The 24440-nt window shown below is 38.1% G+C and overlaps 4 protein-coding genes across 4 annotated transcripts in view; 2 read left to right on the top strand and 2 right to left on the bottom strand.

The window, feature by feature from the left end:
• The window catches only part of EAH_00036970 (SNARE domain-containing protein, putative), a gene marked incomplete at both ends in the record, with an annotated part of 1228 nt that extends 641 nt beyond the window's left edge, over positions 1-587 (bottom strand). Inside the window, one exon of the mRNA XM_013395576.1 lies at positions 300-587. Coding sequence (XP_013251030.1) covers positions 300-587 — 288 coding nt within the window. The remainder of the gene's footprint in view (positions 1-299) is intronic.
• A 4463-nt stretch (positions 588-5050) lies between these two features.
• Positions 5051-9128, top strand: EAH_00036960 (hypothetical protein; the record flags this gene model as incomplete). The annotated part of the gene is made up of 8 exons (XM_013395575.1): positions 5051-5125; positions 5399-5533; positions 5908-6051; positions 6437-6716; positions 7086-7195; positions 7916-8053; positions 8194-8385; positions 9108-9128. The coding sequence occupies 8 exons, from the start codon at positions 5051-5053 to the stop codon at positions 9126-9128; spliced, it is 1095 nt and encodes a 364-aa protein (XP_013251029.1).
• Positions 9129-20468: 11340 nt separating this feature from the next.
• EAH_00036950 (hypothetical protein) lies at positions 20469-20951 on the bottom strand (the record flags this gene model as incomplete). The annotated part of the gene is made up of 1 exon (XM_013395574.1): positions 20469-20951. The coding sequence occupies one exon, from the start codon at positions 20949-20951 to the stop codon at positions 20469-20471; it is 483 nt and encodes a 160-aa protein (XP_013251028.1).
• Positions 20952-22969: 2018 nt separating this feature from the next.
• Positions 22970-24217, top strand: EAH_00036940 (hypothetical protein; the record flags this gene model as incomplete). Its single annotated transcript, XM_013395573.1, has 1 exon — positions 22970-24217. The coding sequence occupies one exon, from the start codon at positions 22970-22972 to the stop codon at positions 24215-24217; it is 1248 nt and encodes a 415-aa protein (XP_013251027.1).
• Positions 24218-24440: the final 223 nt, after the last annotated feature.

The following is a 24440-nucleotide window of genomic DNA, read 5'->3' as shown; positions in this document are numbered from 1 at the left end:
ATATATATATATATATATATATATATATATATATATATACATATATATATATATGTAGATGCATATAAATGTATATACATCCATACAGGAATACGTGCAGATATCCACATATGTAGAGATAAATAACATATATTTATATAATAATATATTTGTACATACATTTACATATATGTATGTACAAGTGCATATATATGTAAATAACTATACGTTCGTATATATATATACATATATATATATATATATATATATATATATATATAAACAACAGCAACTGAGTGTGGGGTTTGGGGTGTACGTACAAGTGTAGAGGCAGTTGTGCTGTCTCCATAGTCTTCTAAGAATTGTTGGTTTGCATTATTTGTGAACTGAAACTGTTGTGTATTCATCTGTAGCTGTTGCTGCATTTGCTGCTGCTGCTGCTGCTGCTGGTTGGGGTGTACAGACAGGCTGTTGTCGTGAGAGAAGAGAATTCTAAATGCTTCAATTTGTTCTTCTTTTTTTCGCTCAAGTTGCTGCAGCACGCTCTGACGCCGCTGCAACTCCGCCATATCAACACCAAATAAATCCCTCATCTCTGATGTCTGCATCAGCGAATGCTCCAGCTGAACCAGAGACTGAACAACAGCAGCAGCAGCAGCAGCAGCAGTAGCAGCACATGTAGCAGCAGCAGCAGCAGGAAAAGAAACAGAGGTAAAGACGATTGGGCGTAGAAACGCAATAAAAACAAATAAAAAACAAACAGTAATAACGAGGAGGATGATAATACAAATGAAGAAAACAATAAAAATAATGGGGCTCTTCGCATGCAACGAGTAAATCAACGCTCAACAGACACCGCAAAAAACTAAATAAGAGCATAAACTCAATATCATCTTGCCCACAAAACAACAAAGTAGACAGACATAAAAAATGAAATGCTAGAAGAAACAAAAAAACACAAGACAGCAACAAGCGGAGGCAAAGAGTAACAGCAGAAAAACCAAACACGAAACAGACAGTCGTTCAACCCAACAATCAGAAAGTGTGCATGCAGAGATAAACAAGAAAAGAGTAAAGAGACCGAGAGAAAGAAATCAACAGAAGATCAAATATAAACGACGCAAACTAAAGAGTAAAAAGAAATAAAAGATGCTGTCTCACCTGCGCCATTCGCGCCACATGGCCGCGGAGTATTGCAGCATTTTTCCCTCTTGATGTTCCTGTGTTTGTTTTTGCTTCTGCTAACAGCAAATCAATTGTTTCTTGAAGTTCTTTTAGCTTCTTTGTATCGCTGGGCCAGAAGTCGCACGCCATTATGTGTCTATACACCTGAAATGAGGCGGTGGGAACGATTCTTCTGTTAAATGTTATGAAAAGCGAAGGAGAAAGAACAGATGACACAGAGAGAAGAACAGAAAGGGAAAAGATGAAACAGAACCGTCGACCTGCCTATACACCTCAAGTAGTCAACAGCGAGCAGGAAGTACCGCTGCGCAGTGCTACTGTTAGGAGGCAAATATTCGTTCCTGTCTTCTTCAGATGAATAAATATTGCATTTAAAAGTCAAATGAATGAAAATAACAGAAAATTTACGCCGCTACTCCGCGTACCAGCCAAGAAAGCGTCCTCGTATGGGTTGAGTTAAGGTTGCAGGAAAGCTGAACAGGAGGAGGAATATGAAGGAACGAAGCACAAAAAAGGAAATTAAAGAGGATAAATTAATTTCAAGTAAATCCTCTTTTTATTTTCGCCAAATATAGACAAACATTTCCCTTTTTCTTCAGTGATCGCCTCTACAACCTCAGCTTCATCTGGGGCTTTGTTGCTTCCGGTAGGTTAAGAGGGGCCCTATATATACACCGCAAAAAAGGAAAGCTCTTCACAGTTATTTTCGTTAGAAAAGATTATAATGCGATTAATATAACAACACAGATTGCTGTTGTTTATATAAACGAACAAAATCCGAGCAAACTCATAACAGTATAATTCAGCAGTTAAGTATTGTGTGTGCTACAGGCTGATCACCATCAGGGGCATTGCTAGTAATAATTATCAATGTATGCGTTAATATTATCCCTTTTCGTTCCATCATATCTAAATATATTTCATTAACTGTTCTAAACTGTGTAAAGAACGCACCAATGAGAGGCTATTCTGAATATAATGAAGACAACCTTTTCATATTACACCAATCAGAATAACATAAACAATAAACCCCTATCCTTCCCTCCACTCTCCCGGTACCCTGTACAGAGTGGGGGTGATGATGGTGGTTAGAGGAGGCAGAAGGCTCTGTTCAATTCGCTGCAGCACTTGTTGTTGCAGGGGCTTCAGCATCAATGAGAGATAAAACAATTTCTTTCATTATAAAAAACAGTACAACCCCACAAATAACCTCCTTTCTGTTGCATGCACGAAGGCTGTAGGCAGTTGATACAAAAAAAACAATAATAATAACAATAATAATTGTAATAATAATTGTAATGATAATAGCAATGATAACAGTAATGATAATATTGATAATAATAACAATAAATATTATTAGCAATAATGATATAATAATACCACGAAGGATAATATTCGTATTAATAATAATAACAATAATACTAGTAGTAACTATAGCAAGAATAATAATAACAATGCCGACAAAAATCAAAACAATATTTATTATTAGCCTAATTATGTTAGTTTTACTTCTATTGTTCTTTCTATTAGTACAAAAAATTATAAAAATAAAGCCAATATAATTGTGATAATATTAATGTGGGTTCTTTCTATGCACTCACGACCCCCTCAAACGTACTTAGCGCATAATAACATTACCGCTTCCTTATATAATGTGACAGTGAATACTGGCAGCTAGCTACCTAGCTAGCTGGCTAGCTAGCTAGCCGCAGTTTATTGTGTACGGTGTGCTTTGCACACCTAGTTGCCTTGGGTCTGAACTGTAAACATCCGTCTCGGCATGCTGTTTACTGGCTGCAATATCAAAACCTAAACCCTAAACCCCAAACCCTAAACCCTAAACCCTAGGGCATCTGTTCGCTCTAGAGCGGCCCCTCTACTGCAGCTGATGTACTTGTTCTGCGTGCACGCGACGCAGGCGTTGAGTCTCAGATTAAATTTAATAATAATAATTCAAAGCATTTAATACTCTTTTATTGTGTAGGTAGTGTCCGTACAGCTTACTGACACGCAGCAAACGCATGCAGCCCCACCGACCACTTTGCATGCAGCAAAGTGCATGCATGCGTGCATGCATGCATGCAAAATAAGCAACGGAGTACATGCATGCATGCATGCATGAACTTTGTTGCTTCGTTTTCTTCTCCTTGATTTCATTGTGTGGTCTCGGCCTCGCGTCCAGCATTGCGGGGCGTGCAATATAATTAAGGCAGCTGCACGTACACCTCAATAACGCACAGCACTATATTCAAGAAATGTCTTTATTAGTAAAAGACAAGAAACTAATTTACGCAAAACTAAAGAATGAATTTCCACATGCAAGTGACAGCATGCATGCATGCATGCATGCATCTTCTGTTGTAATTGTGGTAGAGACAGTGTTGTCTCCAAACTAACAATAGAAATAACACTTTGGAGGTTCGCGGGCAGCAAAAGAAAAGCTGTTGCAGTTGCCGCATCAGCAACAGCAGATGCAGTTGCAGTACCCGCTGGTGCTGCTGCATGTACTGCTGTAGCAGGGTCTAGGGTTTTAGGGCTTTAGGGTTTAGCTGTTGCTGCGGCAGCTTCATTTGAGTCAAGTTGTTAATCCTTGTGGTACATATGCATGATGAAGCAGTTAAATACTTAATGACTTGGCTAGACAGCTAGCTGAGTGCTGCCTATCTATCTATCTACTTATCTATCTACCTATCTATTTAGCTAGCTAGATAGCTAGGTAGCTAGCTACCCAGCTAGCTAGCTAACCGTCTACATGAATAGTGTCCTGAGGCTCTTTGAAGGGTAGAAAATGCATAAGAGGTTCTGGCGATAAGATGAACTCCCTTGAAGAATGCCGCGGTGTCTGCACACCGCAGCATTCTCTGCTGTGTCGTGGATATACACCGTAAGTGCCCGCACAAAGCAAAACGCGAAAATAGTAGAAGAAAGAAAGCATATGAATTACCTAAGTGATAACAGGAATAAATGCTATTGCGAGAACAGTGTACACGGCCGACTAAACCAAAACAGTAGTAGAAATACTACTACGAATGATTCCAGAAGAAGGGACGGAAGCAATAATAAAGATAATAATAGCAATTGTCATTAAATTTCAACACATTTTATTTAAATGCATTTCTGAAGGTGAACTTCAACAATAAACCCGCAAAACACTCGGAGGCAACCTGAACGATACAAAACCTGAGCATTCTATTTTCACGAAGAAATTTAAATTTAAATATAAATCTAAATACGTATATTTTATTTATTATTTCATCTCAAAATAATTATTCTTTTTCAAACGGATTAATTAAGACAATGTTTCTTTATTCGTTTCCCTTAGACATAATCTGATCACTGAACCATCGTCAGCGTGCAGCATGCAGCAGATTGCAGATAAATTCGGTGAAAACTCGACGAAAAATTCAAATTTATGGATTAATTTATTTTGTTGTATTTAAAAGTATAAATAAAATATTTATTAAAACAATAAAAAAGAACGAAGGCATACAACAAGCAGCCAGGCGATAGACAGGCATCAGCAACAGAGAGCAGCGCGCACAGATTGACTGCACGCTGATCGTCTTCATCAAAGTTTGCAATTTCAATGCATTTTTTCCACAAATTTCGCTGAAATAATCAAAAGGATTCAAATGTGAATTCATATTTTACCTTATTTCTGCGAGATTAAGAGGTTAGCCCTCGCAAATAGTCTCAGGTGAGACCCGCGGCGGTGGGGGTATACAGGTTCTGAACGAGGGAAAGTCGGCTTTAAAAGCTGCCTATACACCTGAAAAGGAAGCGGCCGCTCAATTGCTTCATTTATCGGCCCTATAAAACCCATTTATTCATACTTTTCTGAATCTAAAGACCGAAAAGAAAGCAAAACAAACATACAAACAGACCAATGGTTTCCTTTCTAGGACGCACAAAAAAGGGGGCAAACCCCGACCCTTGTGTAGCTCCAGAAGAGCTTGTACAGGTGAGTAAACCCTAAACCCTAAACCCTAAACCCTAAGCTGCAGGCAGTAGACTCCACACCCTAGACGCTACGCCCTAGACTCTCAACAGTAAACCCTAAAACCTAATTTCTAAACAAGATGCGATACTCTCAAATCCGTTAACTGTACACCCTAAACCCTAAAGCCTAAACCATAAGCTCTGAACAGAAACCGCTACGCTGAACCTCGCCCTATGTGTATTTGCAGAAGCTGAATAATTTTTTCTCTTTGTTTTTTCTCTTTTGCATGCGCAGGGTATGAACGTTTGGTGCGATGCAGCCCCAAGTGTATTAGAGGACTCTGCTGTTCTCTTTGCAAAATGTCTGGTCTTAGATGCAAACGACATTCAAAGGGTTTTACTCAGAGAAATAGCAATTCCGGAAAGGGAAGTAAGCACCAACAAAACCGCTAAAGAAAATGGATTAGGGTTTAGGGTTTAGGGTTTGAAGTTAAAAGTGTAGGGGCTAGGGTTTAGAGGTTTTAAGGGGTACTATTAAGGGTTTCGTGTTTTGCGTGTAGGGTCTAGTTTTTAGGGTTTAGGGTTTAGGGTTTAGGGTTTAGGGTTTATGAGGGTTAAAGGAGACCCATAAGGTATAACAAGGGTTTAAAAGAGTTATTGAGGGTTAATAAACTGAGAACATATTTATTGAATCCCTTAAACTGTGTATATATTTTACGATTGTATGCATGCACACACAAATGCATGCATACACCCAAGCAAACAACATGTTTATTTCTTTGTTTTGTTTGTTTTCTTCTTCAGTTTGTAGCTAGTTTAAACCATTTGTTTCACTGCAATGAAAATACTGACGCTCTCTCTGTCTCCGACTTGGGGCTCCTCGCACACCCCAATGCAGCCTCTGTCCTTGAACTCCTCAAAATGAGATATATGCAAGATGTTGTCTATGTAAGACAAATATATATATATATATATATATATATATATATAGTATGTAGCTCTATATTATATATATATGTTTATATATATACATGCTTACAGTGCCTCTGTCCTTGAACTCCTCAAAATGAGATATATGCAAGATGTTGTCTACGTAAGACATATATATATATATATATTGTATCTATATAAATATATATATATGTAGCAACTGATCTGTGTGTTCTCATATGCACATATCTACATATATATTCATATAATATATATATATATATGTTTGTCGATGCGTGTTTATTGTTTTGTTTTCTGCATTTCCTGCGTATGTTTTTAATATCACATTTAATTTAAAAATTAGTTTGTCTATTTTGGTTGTCTTTGTTTATTTTTCTTTCAGACCTGGGCAGACCCTCTTCTAATATCTATAAACCCTTTCTGTGATTTAAAAAATTGTACACAAGAAGAAATAAAATTATATAGCGAGGCTATGAATGTTGGTGTGCTTCCTCCTCATATCTTTTCTATTGCAAGAAGAGCAGTAGATAATATTAATGCTACGGGTATTAATCAAACAATTCTTGTTTCAGGGCAGTCAGGTGCTGGAAAGACAGAAGCAACTAAACAAATCATGCGATACTTGGCTACAGCTTCAGGAGAAGTTGAGGCTGCAGGAAAACGTAAATCATTAGGGTTTAGGGTTTCAGGGTTTAGGGTTTAGGGTTTAGGGTTTAGGGTTTAGGGTCTAGGGTTTAGCGGAATGCATGCTTTTCATGGCCAATTGTTGTTTAACGCGCAGTTGAAATGAGAGATTAAGGGTTTAGGGTTTAGGGTTTAGGGTTTAGGGTTTGGGTTTCTAAAAAGAAAATACTTGTTTGTATTGTTTCCTGGTTTTGTTTGAATCCTTTGATTTATTGATAAATGCTTGTAATTGATTTTTCACGATTGACTAATCGTTAAAATATTTTTTGTTGAAACCCGCGTATATTTTATCTTTATGTTTATTATATTTGTTTTAAAACACACTTTATTTCTTGCGATGTCTTCAGCAAAAGATACAAGAATTGAAGCCTCTGTCATGGCTGCCAACCCCGTCTTAGAAGCATTTGGAAACGCAAAGACAATACTCAACGATAACTCAAGCAGATTCGGAAAATTCGTTCAACTCCAGGCAAAACCCTAAACCCTAAACCCTAAACCCTAAACCCTAAACCCTAAACCCGAAACTCGAAACTTGAAACCCTAAACCCTAAAGCCTAAAGCCTAATCCCGAAACTCGAAATTCTAAACCCTAAACCCTAAACCCTAAATCGTACACCCGAAACCCTAAATCGGGAACACTAAGCCCGAAAGCCTAAGAGCTTATCCCTTTACCTTAAACCCTAAAGCCTAAACCCTAAACCACAAACAGCAAACCACATTCCCTAAACCCTCAACCCTAGACGCAAGCCCCAAATTACCCATCAAGTGATGCAGTTGTTCTCTTTGCTGTTCTTCTCACTTTCTTTTACAGATGTACATATATATCTACATATACATATACTAACATGTTTAATATACATATACATATATACATATGTATATTTATATGTACATTTATATATATACATACGTATGCATGCTTCTATCTATGTATGCATACTTGTACGCATATAAACATTGATATATACATAACGCGTATATATATATAGATACATGTATATATATACATATGCATATATATACATCTATATACGCATATATATCTACATATGTATACATGCATATATATATATATATATATATATATATATATTGTGTGCAGGTAGCACGAGGAGGAGGAATCGAACGCGGGCACGTGCAGTGTTTTCTACTGGAGAAGTCTCGCGTGGTGGTTCAGAGCGAAAATGAGAGATCATATCATATATTTTATCAATTAATTAAAGGGGCTTCAAGAGAATTAAGAAATAAACTTCATTTAAAGACATGCGAAGAGTATAGGCTTTTGAATCCTCAGTGCATTGACATACCCAAGAAGGTATAAGAAATATTATCCGTTATATATTTCATCAGTTTTTGTTTGTTTAATGCAAAGCAACAAGATATAAATAAAGATATTTAATAATAAATATATAATGTAATCTAAATATGCTTTTTGCCTGCTTGTTTCTACCGCAGGATGATGCTGCAGACTTCTTAGAAGTATTAAAGGGGTTTGACTCCATGGGCTTAGGTGTACAGACAGTTGAAAGTGTATTATCTCTTCTTTCGGGTATTTTACTGCTGGGTAATGTGCGCATCAATCAAACAGAAGTAGAGGGGCTTCCAGATGCTGCAGTCATTTGCGAAGAAGACAGAAAAGACTTCCAAGTAAACACACTCATACACGCACAATTCACGGCTTAGGGTTTAGGGTTTAGGGTTTAGGGTTTAGGGATTACGGTATACGATTTAGGGTGTAGTGCATAGGGTACACGGAATAGGGTTTAGGGGTTGGTATCTAGGATTTTGGGTTTATGACATAGGATTTAGGGTTTAGTGTTTAAGGTTTAGGGTTTAGGGTTTAGGGTTTAAGGTTTGAAGTCTAGGTGGGGCTGAATGGCTGCCATTGACAATAAGAGGATTAGGGTTTAGGGTGTAGGGTGTATGGATGTGTATGGTGTTTTTACTTTTTTTCAGACTGCATGCAGTTTATTATATTTAAACGCTGCAGAGCTCGAGGAAGCGTTAATAATGCGTATAACTGTTGCTGGTTCAACATCAATAAAGGGTAGATGGAGACAGCAGCAAAGCGAAGTTTTAAAAGAAAGTTTATGTAAAGGAATATTTGAGCGTCTCTTCCACTGGGCGGTCAAACAAATCAACAAAAATATCTCAAGCCCTGAGGGCATGAGTAGCTTCATCGGTGCGCAGACAGTCTAAAAGAATAAATAAATAAATAAATAAATAAATAAATTAATTGACAAGTAAACAAAACAATAGATTTGTCATGTTATATAAACGCACGAGTTATACTGGCAATGCAAGATTATAAGGGTTTAGGGTTTAGGGTTTAGGGTTTAGGGTTTAGGGTATAGGGTTTAGGGTTTGAGGTTACAGAAACTGTCGTTTGATTATAGCAAACACCCGCTAACGAAGCTACTTTTATGCATGCCTGTGCTTATATATATAATATATATATATAGATATATAAATATCAATAAGCATTTATTGTTGTTTAGGAAGTATATACGTATATATATATATATATATATGTTTATTCATTTAATTCAATTTTTATTGATTTGTCCGTTTATTTATTTAATTTGTATTTATTGACCTATAGTTATTTCTAATCATTGATGTTATATTAAATTATATATTTTATTTATTTTACATTTATTTATTTATTTAATGTTTATATTTTTAGGGTTATTAGATATATTTGGGTTTGAAATATTTAAGACAAATTCTTTGGAGCAGTTATTCATAAATTTGACCAACGAAATTCTTCAAGAGACATTCGTTGAAGTTGTTTTCACAAGGGTATATTAACTCTTTTAAACCCTTTTAAACCCTTTTAAACCCTAAACCCTCATTTTAAATCCTTTTAAATCCCTCTAAACCCTTATAAACCTTTCTAAACCCTAATAAACCCTAATAAACCCTCATAAACCCTTCTAAACCCTAATAAAACAATATAAACCCTCATAAACTCTTACGAATCCTTTTAAAACCTTATAAACCCTTTTAAACCCTTATAAATCCTAATAAACCCTTATAAACCCTCATAAACGCTTATAAACCCTTATACACCCTTGTAAACCCTTATAAACCAATATAAACCCTTATAAATCCTAATAAACCCTTTTTTATTGTTTTAAACCCCTTTAAACCCTTCTAAACCCTTTAGAGCATCAATGATATTAAACATTACTAGAACCCTTGCACAACACTATTAAACCTCAATAAACCCTAATAAACCCTAATAAACCCTAATAAACATTGACGAAACCCTCACAAACCCTCTTAAACACTTTAAAACCCCTCCAAACCCTTTCTTATAATCCTTTAACTCTTTTAAATCTATTATGAAGCCTTTTACTGCATGCGATAAAGTCAAACCCTAAACCCTCAACTTCTGGAATCCTCCACCTAACTCCATAAACCCTTCTTAACCTCTAAAAGAACTAAACCCTAAACCCTAAACCCTAAATTGAACCTTTATGTCTGTATAGACCCTTCAAACTCCTAAATAATAAATCTCCAACAATAAACCCTAAAAAGGAATGAAGCTGCATGCAGACTAATATCATATATGGGTATACACCCTAAATCGCGATACAACAACAAACCCTAAACCCTAAACCCTAAACCCTGAACCCTAAACCGTTGATAGGAAAGAGAATGCAGCATATATTATTATTGGTTTGTTTGTGTTTGTTGTTGTTTTGTTCGATTTGCATGCATTTAGGAGTCTGAGCTGTACGCAAGCGAAGGAATAACAGCAGAGCTACTCGAGTTTGCTGCTCCTTTGTCTGTTGCCCCTCTAATTGCAGACAAAAACAATTCTATTTTAAGCATTTTAGATGATTGCTGTCTTACTCCTGCAACAACGGATGCAGCTTTTACTGCTGCAGCCAAAGCTCTAATCAAGAGTAATCAATAAACAGCTATGTCATGCTCCTCTCCCTGCTGCTGCTGTTGTTGCTGCTGTTGTTGTTGCTGCTGATGCTGTTGCTGCTGATGCTGTTGCTGCTGATGCTGTTGCTGCTGATGCTGTTGCTGCTGATGCTGATGCTGCTGATGCTGATGCTGATGCTGCTGTTGCTGATGCTGCTGTTGCTGATGCTGCTGAGGTGGTTGCTGCTGATGCTGCTGTTGCAGGTGCTGTTGCTGCTGCTGTTGCAGGTGCTGTTGCTGCTGATATTATTATTATTATTATTATTATTATTATTATTATTATTATTATTCTAATAACAATTATTATGTGTGTTTATTTACTTTTAGAGTTGGGGTGTGAGGGATTTTATTTATTTGGTTTTTTAATCACTTCATATTTTTAAAGATTTTGTCGTTCAAGGGTTTAGGGTTTAGGGTTTAGGGTTTAGGGTTTAGGGTTTTGTTCGAGTTGTTTATTAATAAGCTTGTTGTTAGAGAATTGAACCAAGGTGTATGTACGCCTCAAAGGTATCCCCAAACAAACAGCGAAAAAAGATGAGCATATAGCTGAGGGGTCTATGCATGCATGCATATATATACTCATATATATATCTCTTTATATATTTATAATATACATATATATACATATATAATTGTATTTTTATTGAAGCATTAATATTCATTACTAAATAATATATATATATATATGTATATACATGTATTTATATGTTTAAATATGAATAATTATAATAATAACATTTGTATATTATTATTTGCAGAGTCGGGTAATAAAGGAGGAGAAAAGACAGAGTCCGACCGCAGCTTTACAATTTATCACTGCATTGGCAGTGTTTGTTATTCTACTGATAATTTTATTGAAAAGAATAAAGACCAATTAAGAGCAGAGTTTGTTGATATGCTTAATGCTTCACATAATTCAGGTAGTATCATCATCTTCATGATGATGCTGCTGCTGTGGCTGCTGCTGCTGTTGGTGCTGCTGCTGTGGCTGCTGCTGCTGTTGGTGCTGCTGCTGCTGCTGTTGGTGCTGCTGCTGCTGCTGTTGGCGATGCTGCTGCTGTTGGTGCTGCTGCTGCTGCTGCTGTTGATGCTGCTGCTGCTGCTCTTGGTGATGCTGCTGCTGCTGTTGATGCTGCTGCTGTGCGTGTTGCTGCTGCTGTTGGTGCTGGTGGTGTTGCTGTTGGTAGATGTTTCTATGCTACATATATTTACTTATATATATATATATGAATATATTTTTATGTATACTTGTTTATATATATATATATATATATAGATATGTATATGTATGTATATATATATATATTTGTTTAAAAGATTAATTTATTATTGATTTTTGCATTTCTTCAGTTGCTTCTCAACTTTACCAAGGCGTAGAGGTGTGTCGAGGGAAGCTAATGAAAGGATTATTAATTTCATCGCAGTTTCTGCAGCAGCTTCAAACATTAATGCAGAATATACAGGTAATATCAAACGCTTCTACTCTTTATTTGATCTCTTTATGCATGCAGTTGCATGCATTTGTATGGATGCATTTCTATGCATGCATTTGCATGCATTTGTATGCATGCATTTGTATGTATGCATTCATTTGTATGTATTTGTTTGTATGTATTCATTTGTATGCATTTGCAAGTATGTTTGCATGCGTTTGCATGCAAATGCATGCGTTTGCATGCAAATGCATGCATTTGTATTCATGCATGCATTTGTTTGCAAGAGAAGCAGGATGTTTTCAACGCATGCAGCGTCTTCATTTGATATTCAGCAATAAACATCATTATTATTCTTCTTCTTTTAAAATGAAGAAGAAGAATAATAGTTATGTTTATTTCGATTGCATGCATACATGCAATGGAAATAAACATTACTATTATTATGTAGAATATGATAGTAATTGCATGCATTTGCATGCATTTGCATGCATTTGTAAGTATGTATGGATGATATGGAGGGCGTTTAAACTACACTTTTGTTATAATTGATAATTGTACTGTTTATTTATTTTATTTTTATTATTGCAGGCTACTGAATCTCACTTCGTTCGCTGCATTAAACCAAATGAAGTTAAAAAAGCTAAACATTTTCTATCTCAGACAATTTTACCTCAAATCAAATCTCTCTCCATCATGGAAGCTATTCAACTCAGAAATATCGGATATCCCTACAGGTAAACCCTTAGGGTTTAGGATTTAGGGTTTAGGGTTTAGGGTTTAAGGGTTACAAGTGAGAGGATAGGGTTTAGGGTTCTAGGGTTTAGGGTTTAGGGTTTAGGGTTTAGAATTGATGGTTTATAGTTCTTATTTCACGGTTGAGGGTTTAAAATTCAGGGTTTTGGGGTTTAGGGTATAAACCTTATTGTTTAGAATTCAAAGTTAATAGTTTACGGCATAGGGTTTAGGGTTTAGGGTTTAGGGTTTAGGGTTTAGGGTTTAGGGTTCAGGGTTTAGGGTTTAGGGTTTAGGGTTTAAGGTTTGTTGTTTGTATTTCAGGAGGCCTTTTGGTGATTTTGTGCGTGAATATCGATTTGTGTGTTTGTTTGCTTTTGATATTTTAAATCAAAATGAAGAAGAAGCAGCTCTGCATTTATTGCATGCAGTTGGATGTACAGACACCCGAGATTATTATAAAGGAAAGACAATGATATTTCTAACAAGAGAAACACAGCAGCGTTTGCTGTCTATACAGCGGAGCAATCTAAGCAGTTTAAAACCCCTTGTACGTACACTCGAAGCTATCTATAAAAGAAAAACAATTAAACAGCACCTCAGCATACACCTCAAAAATATTAAAACACTTCAAGCACATATACGAAGACAACTCTTGCTCTTGGAGATGCGAGGAAATGCAGCAGCAACAGCAGCAGCAGGAAATAAATGCAGCAGCAGCAGCAGCAGCAGCAGAGGGGTTCTTGCTGCTTAATTACAATTCACAAGAGACGCTCGTGCTAAACTTTAAAGTAATTAAAAGAAGAGGAGATATATATTGCAGAAGAAAGCAAAAAAAATAGATAATATTATAAAGAAGACAAACTATAGATATGCATGCATATCTATATATATGCATATATACATATACATATGTATTCATATACATATATATATATATGTATGTATGTATGTATGTATAATTGTTGTATAATGCTTATATATAATATATATTGTTTGTATAATATAATTATGTTTATTGATTATATTAAGTGGTGTATTGATGCATAGACATCAATTCATTTTATACTCTGCATCTACGAATCTGCCTAAAGGCATATAATATATATATAAATATATATATATATATATAAATATATATGTATTTATATATATATCTTATATATTGCTGTTATATGTCTCTATATATTACTCTATATATTACGCATAAATGCGTATAGATGAATATACAAATATGTCTGTACATGTATATACTCATATATGTATATAATATATATATATATATGTAAATATATAATATATATAATATATATTATAATATATGTATATAATATATATATATATATATGAAGAGGTATAAGGTGATTCCTAATACAGGGCATACAGCGCTGCAAACAAACGAAGGAAGAGGAAGAGATTTAAAGAGTTTTCTGTCTTTGTTTGTTTGTTTGTTGTGCGGTGAAGATGAGTGCAAAGATTCTCACAAATAAGAAATAGCCTCCTGTCTCAGGCAGAGACAGAAACCCTAAACCCTAAACCCTAAACCCTAAACCCTCCTTTATTGGGTTTGTTGATTTCCGCTGTGCGATTTGTTTATAAAACAAACAAAACTCAAATATTATTAAAACCAGCGCCCCCTGTCTATTCTTAATTCTCTTACGTAGGTGAAACACCGCGAGATACTCTGCTAATAGACTAAGGTTTAGGGTTTAGGGTTTAGGGTTTAGGGTTTAGAGTTTGCAGGGTTTGAAGACCGCCACTTGACCCAACAGCCATTTAATAACAGTACTAAAGGCAGATGTAAAGCCATCAGGGTTTAGGGTTTAGGGTTTAGGGTTTTGTGTATAGAGGCCCCCAGCCATAGAAGCAGGGAAAGATCTGAAAACGAAATAGAAGAGGAAATATCAATTAAATTAAAGAGGCTTATATCTTAAAGATTGAGGTGCATGCAATCTGCGCTGTACGTACACCCGGTGTATGTACACCCCACAAATATCTTTTGCAAATAATAGAAATGCAGTTAAAGTTTCTACGTGCATATATATATATATATATACATATACATGTATATATTGTATGTATGTATGTGCAACAGTAATAACAAACATAGATATTATACTCAAGTGTATATGAGTATTTGTTTATTTACGTTTAATGCGCTGAGGCAAACGAGGAATTGAACCCGTTGCTGCTGGAAGCAGCAGCAAGAAGAAAACACAAAGTTTGTTGCTGCTGCTGTTGCTCTCGCTGCTGCTGCTGCTGCTCTTGCTGTTTGTTGCTGCTGCTTCTGCTGCTGCTTCTGCTGTTGTTGCTGCTGTTGATCTTGCTATTGTTGTAGTCGTTGCTACTGCTGCTGTTGCCTCTTCTTCTTGCTTCCTTGGCCTTGCTATTCTTGTTGCTGTTGCTGCTGCTGCTTCTGCTTCTGCTGCTATTCTTGTTGTTGCTGCTGCTGTTGTGTTGTTCCTCTAGTTTGGCGTATCCATTTGTAGGCGTTATTATACTTCTTCTCTTTGTCTTGCTGTACATATAAATATATATATATTATATCTTTTTCTTTTAATTAGTTTTCATTTTCTTTGTGTTTGTTTTTGTTTTGTTTATGTCAGCCATCCTCGGGGACGTGCAGATATTCCTTTTACTACAAAACCCTAAACATGTGTCGCAATAACATAACTCTTTTATATCTCGTAGACGCCCGTCTTTGCTGCGGAGGCAGCAGCACATGCTTGCTGTTGCTCCTGCTCCTGCTGCTGATGCTGTTGCGGTTGCTGTTGCTGTTGCTGTTCCTGCTGCTTTCTCCTTCTTGAAGCTCTTGCTGCTGCCTCTAGACGCTGCAGTAGAGGCTTGAGAGGAGATTGTAGCTTCAGCTGCAGCGTTGTTGCTCCTGTTGCTGTTGTTGCTGTTGCTGTTGTTGCTGTTGCTGCTGTTGCTGCTGTTTGTTGGGCTTTCAGGTGTCTGTGCAGGTTTGTTTTTATTTGTGTTTTCTTCTGTTTTTGTTTCTGATTGCTGTTCTCTTGCACCTTCTCCATTTATAATTATGTCTGTCTTCTTTGCTTCACTTGCTTTCTTGCCTTCTGTTGCTGCTTTCTTCTCATCTCTTGGGTTTTCTTCTGCTGCGCTGCTGCGGCCGCGCTTTGTCTGTGCAGCATCTTCTCTAATTGCTGCTTTGCTGCTGATGTAGACAGACAAACAAACAGCAACATAAAACCCTAAAGCCCCCTTTAATATCTTTTTTTGCTTTTTTATTTGAAGCTGCTGTGTGCAATTTGTTACAGAGACAAACAACAAACAAAAACAAAAATATTATTGAATTTTTCTTCATCTCTGTCTGTACTTACGTAAAGCTATGTATGCTATATTTACTTTGTATCTAATAGATACTATACGCATTATATGTAATATATTTTATTATATATACTATACGATGGACAGTATATATACATATATATATATATTTCTGCATCTGTTTTTATGCTGTATGTATTTGTTTATGTTTCTGGTGCTATTCTGTCTGCCTTTGTTGATGTTTGCGTTTATTCCAAAACCCTTAAAAATATTTTTCTTATTCATACACAGACCAATTCTGCTGCCGAAGCACTGGTAGCGCTGGGGTGTATATGCAGCTCACAGGATTGCCTTTCCAGCTGTTGCAGTTGCGAGCGATCTTCTACTGTAGAAGGAAGCACAGCTGTCTGCTTGCTGCTGCTGCTGCTGCATGCGAGGAGAAGAGCAGCGGGGCTTTCCTGCTTGGCAGGCGGGGCAGCTGCACCTACAGTCGAGCCCAGGCCTTAGGGCTTCTCCTTCACCGCATGCAGCACAGTGGGGCCTCAGCAGCACAGGAAACTCCTGCTGCAGCGAGCGTCGCATGCAAGAACGCCCCCTTCTGCTGCTGCTCCCTCCCGGAGACTTGCTGCTGACGAGCTCGCTGCAGCAGCAGCAAAACAAACAGGCGTAGCAAGCTGTTGCTCCTTCAATGCCACGGAGCCCTAATAAATATTAAATCTACTCAGGGTGATAATATTAAGTCTAGACTTGGGGTCTAGGCTCTAGGGTTTAGGGTTTTTACTTTTTCATGCATGCAATGGTTGTTAGTGGCGGCGTCTTCTTGGCGTCTTTGACGGCAGACGCGAGGAGCTTTTCGAGGTCTGAGTTGCTGTTGTTCTTCATTTTGAAGATTTTCCTGCATGCATGCATGCGATAAATGCGAGAAAAAGATGGAGAAGTCTGTGCTAAGGAGTTGCAGATATCGCCTTTGTTCTCCTTGAAGTAAACGCTAACATATTAAAGAGGAAGCTGCTGCATTTGCTCACGGATAAAATCTTTCTACACGCAGAGGGATCTTTGCTAAGATTTTTTGCACTTATATTAAGGATGAGGAGCTACGAATGATAAAAAAGGGCTACTTGCGCTGCGCACCTTAGACTGGCTTGTCTTAATGGTGGCTCTAACAGGGGCTGAAATTAAACAGTTATAAAAAATATAGTATTAATACTCTAGTTGGGACTGAAGAGTACCGGCGTGGTAAGGGCTTTATTGGGTCGATGCAACAAAATATCGATGCGGCGGTGCGCTGTTCAGCAGACCTGAATAATAGTACCTATGATCTTGTGCTGTATTCTTGCAGAGAGTTTTTGAATAATTTTTATTTGTTTTCCCTTAAATTGGGCCTATACTCAGAGACTCTGCTGCAAACGCGAGCACCGGATGCTCTCAGTCCCCGGCTGAAGCTGCAATCTTCCGTGCAGCCATGTATTCAGGTTTCCACAAGTTTGTGGGGACGGCAGCCCAAAAAAGGCTGTTCAAAGTTTTATTTTAGTAATGAATAAGGCTTGTTTCCTTTGTAGAAGTATTTCTTGAAAGACAAGGAGAAATTTGACGACGGGTTTCCGCCGGTTTCAGTTTGTGGAAAACGGAGGTCACGCCGCCCGCGTTGCCCAGATTAGCTCAGGTGTACAGGCAGCTCTTTTCCCTCTAACATTTTCAAAAGTCAAGCAGAAAAAATAAACGTGTTTGTATATTATTATTAATATTATTATGAATCGTGTAAATCTCGAGGAGGTTGACCGTCACGCTAATTGCAGTGCAGAAACCAGCCATCAATTTTTAACAGGAATTCCGAATCGGCGGTTGAAGTTACACCTGAAATAACGATGAAAACACTTTCAATATGCACAAATTAAATAGCTAATCTTTGAGGTATTATTTCGTTGTCCCACCATCGCTTGTTGCCAAGGAAAACACTATCGCTGATCTCAGTTTGCTTGTTCACTGCGATTCCCCCGAGTATTTACACCAGACTTATTCTCGGCATTTTGCAGTTACTGCCGATCTCAGTTATTTTCGAGTTTCCCGAGTCTTCTTCTGCACTCGACCAATCGGGTTTCAGCCACCTTCAAGCAAACTGCAGCTCCCGAAATACACAAACAGAAACCAATACGTACTTGAGGAGGTAGCTCTGCCTTCTTATGAACTAAAGCGTATTCCCTGTTCCACTAATTGAACAGTATTACCCTTACTTCCTAAACTGTATACTCGATGCACTTCGCCCGAAATCTACACTGCAGCAGCCAAACAATCTGAGGAGCCTCTTGCTTGCTTTATGAGGCTTCTCTTCTGGGAGAACTTTCCTTAGGCGCTTCTTCACTTGTATCTAACGTTTCATCAAAGCACAAACGCAAAACACTAACATGAAATAAAGAGTAGAGTCAGAACTAAAGCTGCCTGCGGTGGCCTGTCTGGCTGGCGTATCGAATTGATTTTCTTTCGTTCTCCTTCTCAGTAGCAGCAGTTTGCTATACACCAAATCCTTAAGGAGAAACAATTTTCTAAACCCTACAGTGTATGCACACCTCGACCCTTCAAACCTACCAAACGAGGCGCGGGTAGGGGCTTTTATAGTTTAGGGCTTGGGGTTTAGGGTTTGTTATGACAAGGGGAGTTGCAACTTGAGAACAGCCTGTTCAGGTGTATGCGCAGAATATGTCATGTGTGAAATAGGAGCATCGCAATATTGGCAATAACACCAGTATAAACTGAATAAAGCAATAAAGCACTGCATGCAGCAAAGAGCGCCTTTCCTTCCTTTTTTTCGGTCCAAAGCAAAGCCCTATTTGGGGCGCAACGAGACTCCTGAATCTACGCCCTAAACCGGAAACCCTTATTTTTAGACTCTAAACCCTAAACCCTAAGCCTTAGACACATTGCAATACACCCTACGCCGTAATCCCCAGTCCCTAAAGGGTTTGGGGCTTTTATTTTCCGAAGACCATCGCGAGCTGCATTCGAGCCAAAATACGTTTAGTAAATAAATGCTTTAATCTCTTCCTTGTTCATTTAGGTGTCTGCGCTCAGCTGCACAAGGCCCAGCCTGGGGCTAATTAGGATTCTGAGCAGTGTCTTAGCCTGTGTCTGCCAGCAGCTGCAACCCTATATCATACTAACTCTAGAGAAATAATTTCTTCTGTTACAAACTTTACTGGCAGTGCGACCGCCCAATAAAGCTGTAGAGGGAGCGAGTAAAGAACTTGTATAAAGAATAAGAAAGAGACGCAGAGCTAATTTATTCATTCACCTTTGCTTCAGTTGGGGTGTACGTACACCACCTACACAAGGCTAAGCGGCTGAACTATCGTTAAAATGCACTTCCTAAGGAAAGCCCTATATAAATACACTATAAAAGGAAGAAAAGCCTTACGAAGGATTATATTGTGAGTATTTTATTGTGAATTTTTTGGGGCCACACTTTTGCAATATATGGAATTATTTCAAAATAATGTTCAGCAAACTTTTTCTCTCTAGATTTGCACTTCTTATCGGCGACGCGGAGGGAAGATGTGGAGGTCTGCGCGGGCAAAGAAAATGCCGAAGGAAGCAAATAAACCAATTATAAATGATAAAAACAATCATAAAACCATTAAATTGTTATTATTTCGATTGATTTATTGAATTTAGGCTTCAAATGGCATTTTTTACTGAGCTGCCTGTACACCTGAATTAGACTTGGCTTCCATTGCTGCACAGAAACCAATCGCAGAAACACCTCCGATGCAGGTAACGAGTTGCAATATTTAAAAATATAATTATAATATTTACCTTTTAAATCCTTAACACCTTTTTTGTTTAAAATTCTATATCTCTATCCGCTTTCGCCGCCCTTTTTTCACCGTATCCATGAATCTGTCCTCGAAGCAGTTCTTGCAGTTTCTGGGGGTTTCTCCTTCTTCTTGGCTGTTTTCCGGATTGATCATTATAATAACTAGATATATTTCGATGAAGTTTAATAATAATTGAGGCTTTCATCAAAAAAACCCCAAAGATGAGGCGGTTTCTCTCACTCAAGCCACGTCCACCTTCGGCGCATGTCTTCCATATAAAGCACAGCAACAGACCTTCTTTTGCAGTGCCTAGACACCCGGAAAGCCGGGGTGTATGTGCACATCCAAACACATGCATATCTCTTCCCAGGGTTTTTCCTTCTCTTCTTGCTTGCAACATACCCTATAATTCTTCACCCCAGGTACAGCTGGGGTGTATGGGCAGGCTGCGGTGTATGTGCAACCGTGCGAGTTCTCCATCTCCTTCTTCGTTTTCAGCCGATCATCCGCAGCGCGTATACTCTAAGAGTCATGAATATCTTTCTTTCTTAACTCCAGACGGTCCAGAGGCAGCGGTAGGTATTTCTGCCTTTGCAGCAGAAGAACTTGGGGAGGTGGTGTTTATTGAAACAGTTGCATCTTCTTCTTCTTCTTCTTCTTCTTCTACTTCTACTTCTAATTCTCCTTCTACTTCTTCTACTTCTTCTTCTTCTCCTGCTTGTGCTTCTACTTCTTCTTCTTCATCTCCTTCTTCTACACCTTCTTCTGCGTCTTCTTCTGCTTCTTCTTCTTCTCCTTCTGCTTGTGCTTCTGCTTCTTCTGAGAGAGAGAGGAAAAGACAAGAGCCAATATATGTCAATAAAGGAGATCCTGTTTGTTCTCTAGAGGCGGTGAAGGCAGTTGCTGAGGTGTATGCACCGGCTGCAGGCCGTATTATTAAATTTAATGAAAAGTTAAAAAAAAATCCTGCTCTTATTAATGAAGATCCAGAGGGAGAAGGTTGGATATTCATCATGTCTGTAGATACACCCGAACCTGCACATACACCCCAAACTGAGCATACACCCGAACCTGCGCATACACCCCAACCTGAACATACACCCGAACCTCCTCGTACACCTCAACCTCCACATACACCCCAATCTTTTGTTTCGGCTCAAATGGCTGCCCGATCTTCTTTGCTTTCTCCAGAGGCCTATGACGCCTATGTTAGTAGACAAGCAGAAGGCGCAGAAGAAGAATAATAACGAACTCCAAACCCTTAACTCTCTCTTTATATATATATATATATATATATATATATATATATATATATAATATATTCTGTATACAGATACAAATATTATTGAATGCTGCATTATATTGCAAAGGAGTTTAAAAGGATTTAATTGTTTTGTTGCTGTTAAATTTTTTTAAAGGACTTCTTGCCTGTTCAAGAGACCCCCGTCAACCAACAGCAGCAGTGGCAGTAGCAGCAACAGCAGCAGCACAACGAAGCAGCAGCAACAGCAGCAACAGAAGCAGCGAAGAGAAGCAGCAGCAACGGCAGCAACAGAAGCAGCGAAGAGAAGCAGCAGCAACAGCAGCAACAGCAGCGCACAGCAACAGCAAAAGCAGCAGCACAGCAGCGGCAGCAGCAGCATCAGCAGTAGCCGCCGGCGTTCAAGTGCGCATTCAGTTGTACAGACAGAGCAGCAAATAAATAATTATGATTTCCTAATTATGCTGTATTTAGAAGAACAAGAAGTAATGAAGAAAAGAGACAGAAGACAATTAAAAGACAGACAAAAACCCTAAAACATGCAGACATCCATCAAAATAAAAACTGTTGTATGATTATTTGCATTTGTTTGTTTCTGAAAATAAAAGAAAATATGTATACTATGCTTTATTTTGTGTGTATATTATTGTTTGTTCTTGTATGTCTTGAGGTATCTGCCTATACACCCCAAACGCAGACACAGCAGTGAAACACTAGAACATGCATACAAATATTAAAAATATATATTTATATTCTATTTATTTTTTATTTTATTTTTTATTTTTTATTGTATTTTTAATAACCGCTTAACTCTCTGAGTTCTAAATATACAAAACACACAAGAATGCAAACAGCAGTTACTCGCCTCCCTTACATATATATATATATATAGGTATATATACATATATCTGTACATATATATATATACAACATTAAATGAGTATAGTATTTAGCATAACGTGCATGCAAAGATGACGATATTTTCATGTTGAGTTTGTTCAGATGTACAGGCACGGGCAATAAACAAATACCGGCATTTCTATGCTTGTTACACCAATAAGCATACATAAAAATATATATATATATATATCTACATATATATATATATACATATATATAAACATATAGGGAAAGAAAAAATTTTTAAATTTGCGGTGTACATACACCGGATTTGCATGAAAGTACAGAGGGCGGAGCTGCATAAAAAAAACATAAAGCCCAAGGTTATTTGTGTAATTACTATAATATTTATTATTATATTTAATAAATATAAATTATAAATATTTAATTTGAAAGTTTAAACTCTTAAATAGACAGAAGTCAGAGAGAAGTAGTATAGAGCGCCGGCGCTCATCATGCAGAGTATTTGGGGTGTATGTGGAGGTATTTCATCGCTAAGAACGGTTTAAATACTCCTAAGAAAGAAATATAGAACAATATAAACAAATTAAATATATAATTCCCTTTAATTTCATTGTTTTTAGCAAAAAAAAACAAGATGCAGAACATAGACACTGCAGCAGCAGCATCGATGGGGGGCCCCCAGCCCCAGCTGCAGCAGTTATATTTACTTGCATATGAAGCAATAAAAAAATTATATTTCTTTCTTTTTACTTCTTCTTTTGTTTTATTTTAAATAGAGATGCCCGATGAGGCGCTGTAGGGAGTTTATTTAATAACTTATGAAGGCAATAGACAACTAAATATCTTTCTTTTTACTTCTTTCTTTTCATTTCTTTGTTTTTACTTCTTCTTTTGTTTTATTCTAAATGAGCGATGAAACCCTTCTTCCTGTCTCTGCTGCAGCAGCAACAGCAGCAGCAACAGCAGCAGCAGCAGCGGGGCCCCCAGGGATTTTGCTGCGTCTTCATCAGCGTCTTCGCTCATCTGCTGATAGTTTAAATATATTTCGTACATGTGTATCCCTGTGGGTAGAGGAGAAGGTTGCTGCAGCAACAGCAACAGCAGCAGCAGCAGCAGCAACAGCAGGGGCAGCAGAAGGCTCAGGATCTTGTGCTGCAGCTGCTGCGGATAGCAGGGCCGCTGCAGAGATACAAGCTGTTGTGCAGGAGTGTATAGAGACAATATTTGCTGCAGTAGAGTGCTGGAGGCAGCAGCAGCAGCAAAAGCAGCAGCAGCAGCAGCAGCAACAGCAGCTAATTGTGCATCCTCGTCTTCTTAACGGATGTTTCTTGGTGCTGCAGCTTCTTCTGGCCCCAGCAGATGGATCTCCAGCTCTTAGCGGTTGCACAGCAGCAGCAGCAGCAGCTGCTGCTGCTTCTGCTGCTGTAGAGACGCTGAGACTGCTGCCTGCAGCACGAGCAGCAGCCTTGAAAAAGAAGCAGCAGCAGAAGCAGCAGCGACGAGATGCCTCTAGACCCCGAGTGAAGCACATAGGTAGATGCAGCAGACGCGGAATGGAGGAGCAGGATGTTGCTGCAGCAGAGCAGCAGCAGCAGCTGCAGCAGCAGCAGCAGCAGCAGTGTGATTCTTTTGCTGCTTACGGAGATGAAGAGGAGACAGAAGCTCTAGAAGGTGCAGCAACGACTCTACTCGTGCTGCTGCATTTTACAGAGGAAGCAGAACAAGCAAACAGCAGCAACAGCAGCAACAGCAGCAGCAGCAGCAAACCACTTGAGAGACTGACAGCGCAGCTGGAGCTGCGGCTCTCCGAGGCTGCTGCTGCTGCTGCTGCGCAGCATGAAGCAAATAAAGCAGGAGCAGCAGGCGCAGCAGCACCAGAACCAGCAGCAGCAGCAGCAGCAGCAGGAGCCCCTGCAGCATCATCAGCAACTGCAGCAACAGGCTCAGCATCAGCAGCAGGCTCAGCAGCAGCAGCAACACCAGGAACAGGGATAGCAGCAGCAGCAGCAGCAGCAGCAAATCTCGGGGGTCTGTCTTTCGCTGCATTACTCAAAGTCGCCTCCACCTTCTGCAAAGACGCATTTGGCTCTGCAGCAGCAAAAGTTAGCAGCAAAACTAAAATAAATAAATTAATAAATAAATTTATTAATTAATTAATGCTTAAGCTCAATTAAATTAAATTAAATTAATTAAATAATTGCAGTGGTATTAATCAAACAATAAACACAAAAAGCACCGAGCTGTGTGCATGCAAAACTTGAGGTGTACATACACCCCAGTTACAATAAAATAAATAAATAAATAAATAAATAAATTAATAAATAAACAAATATAGATATATAAATATATAAATATATATATATATACATATATATA

Source organism: Eimeria acervulina, genomic scaffold (assembly GCF_000499425.1).
Source record: "Eimeria acervulina Houghton genomic scaffold, Eah_scaff404, whole genome shotgun sequence".
NCBI classification, from domain to species: domain Eukaryota; phylum Apicomplexa; class Conoidasida; order Eucoccidiorida; family Eimeriidae; genus Eimeria; species Eimeria acervulina.
Note: the sequence above shows the minus strand (reverse complement) of the source record. Positions and strands in the feature narration are given on the sequence as shown.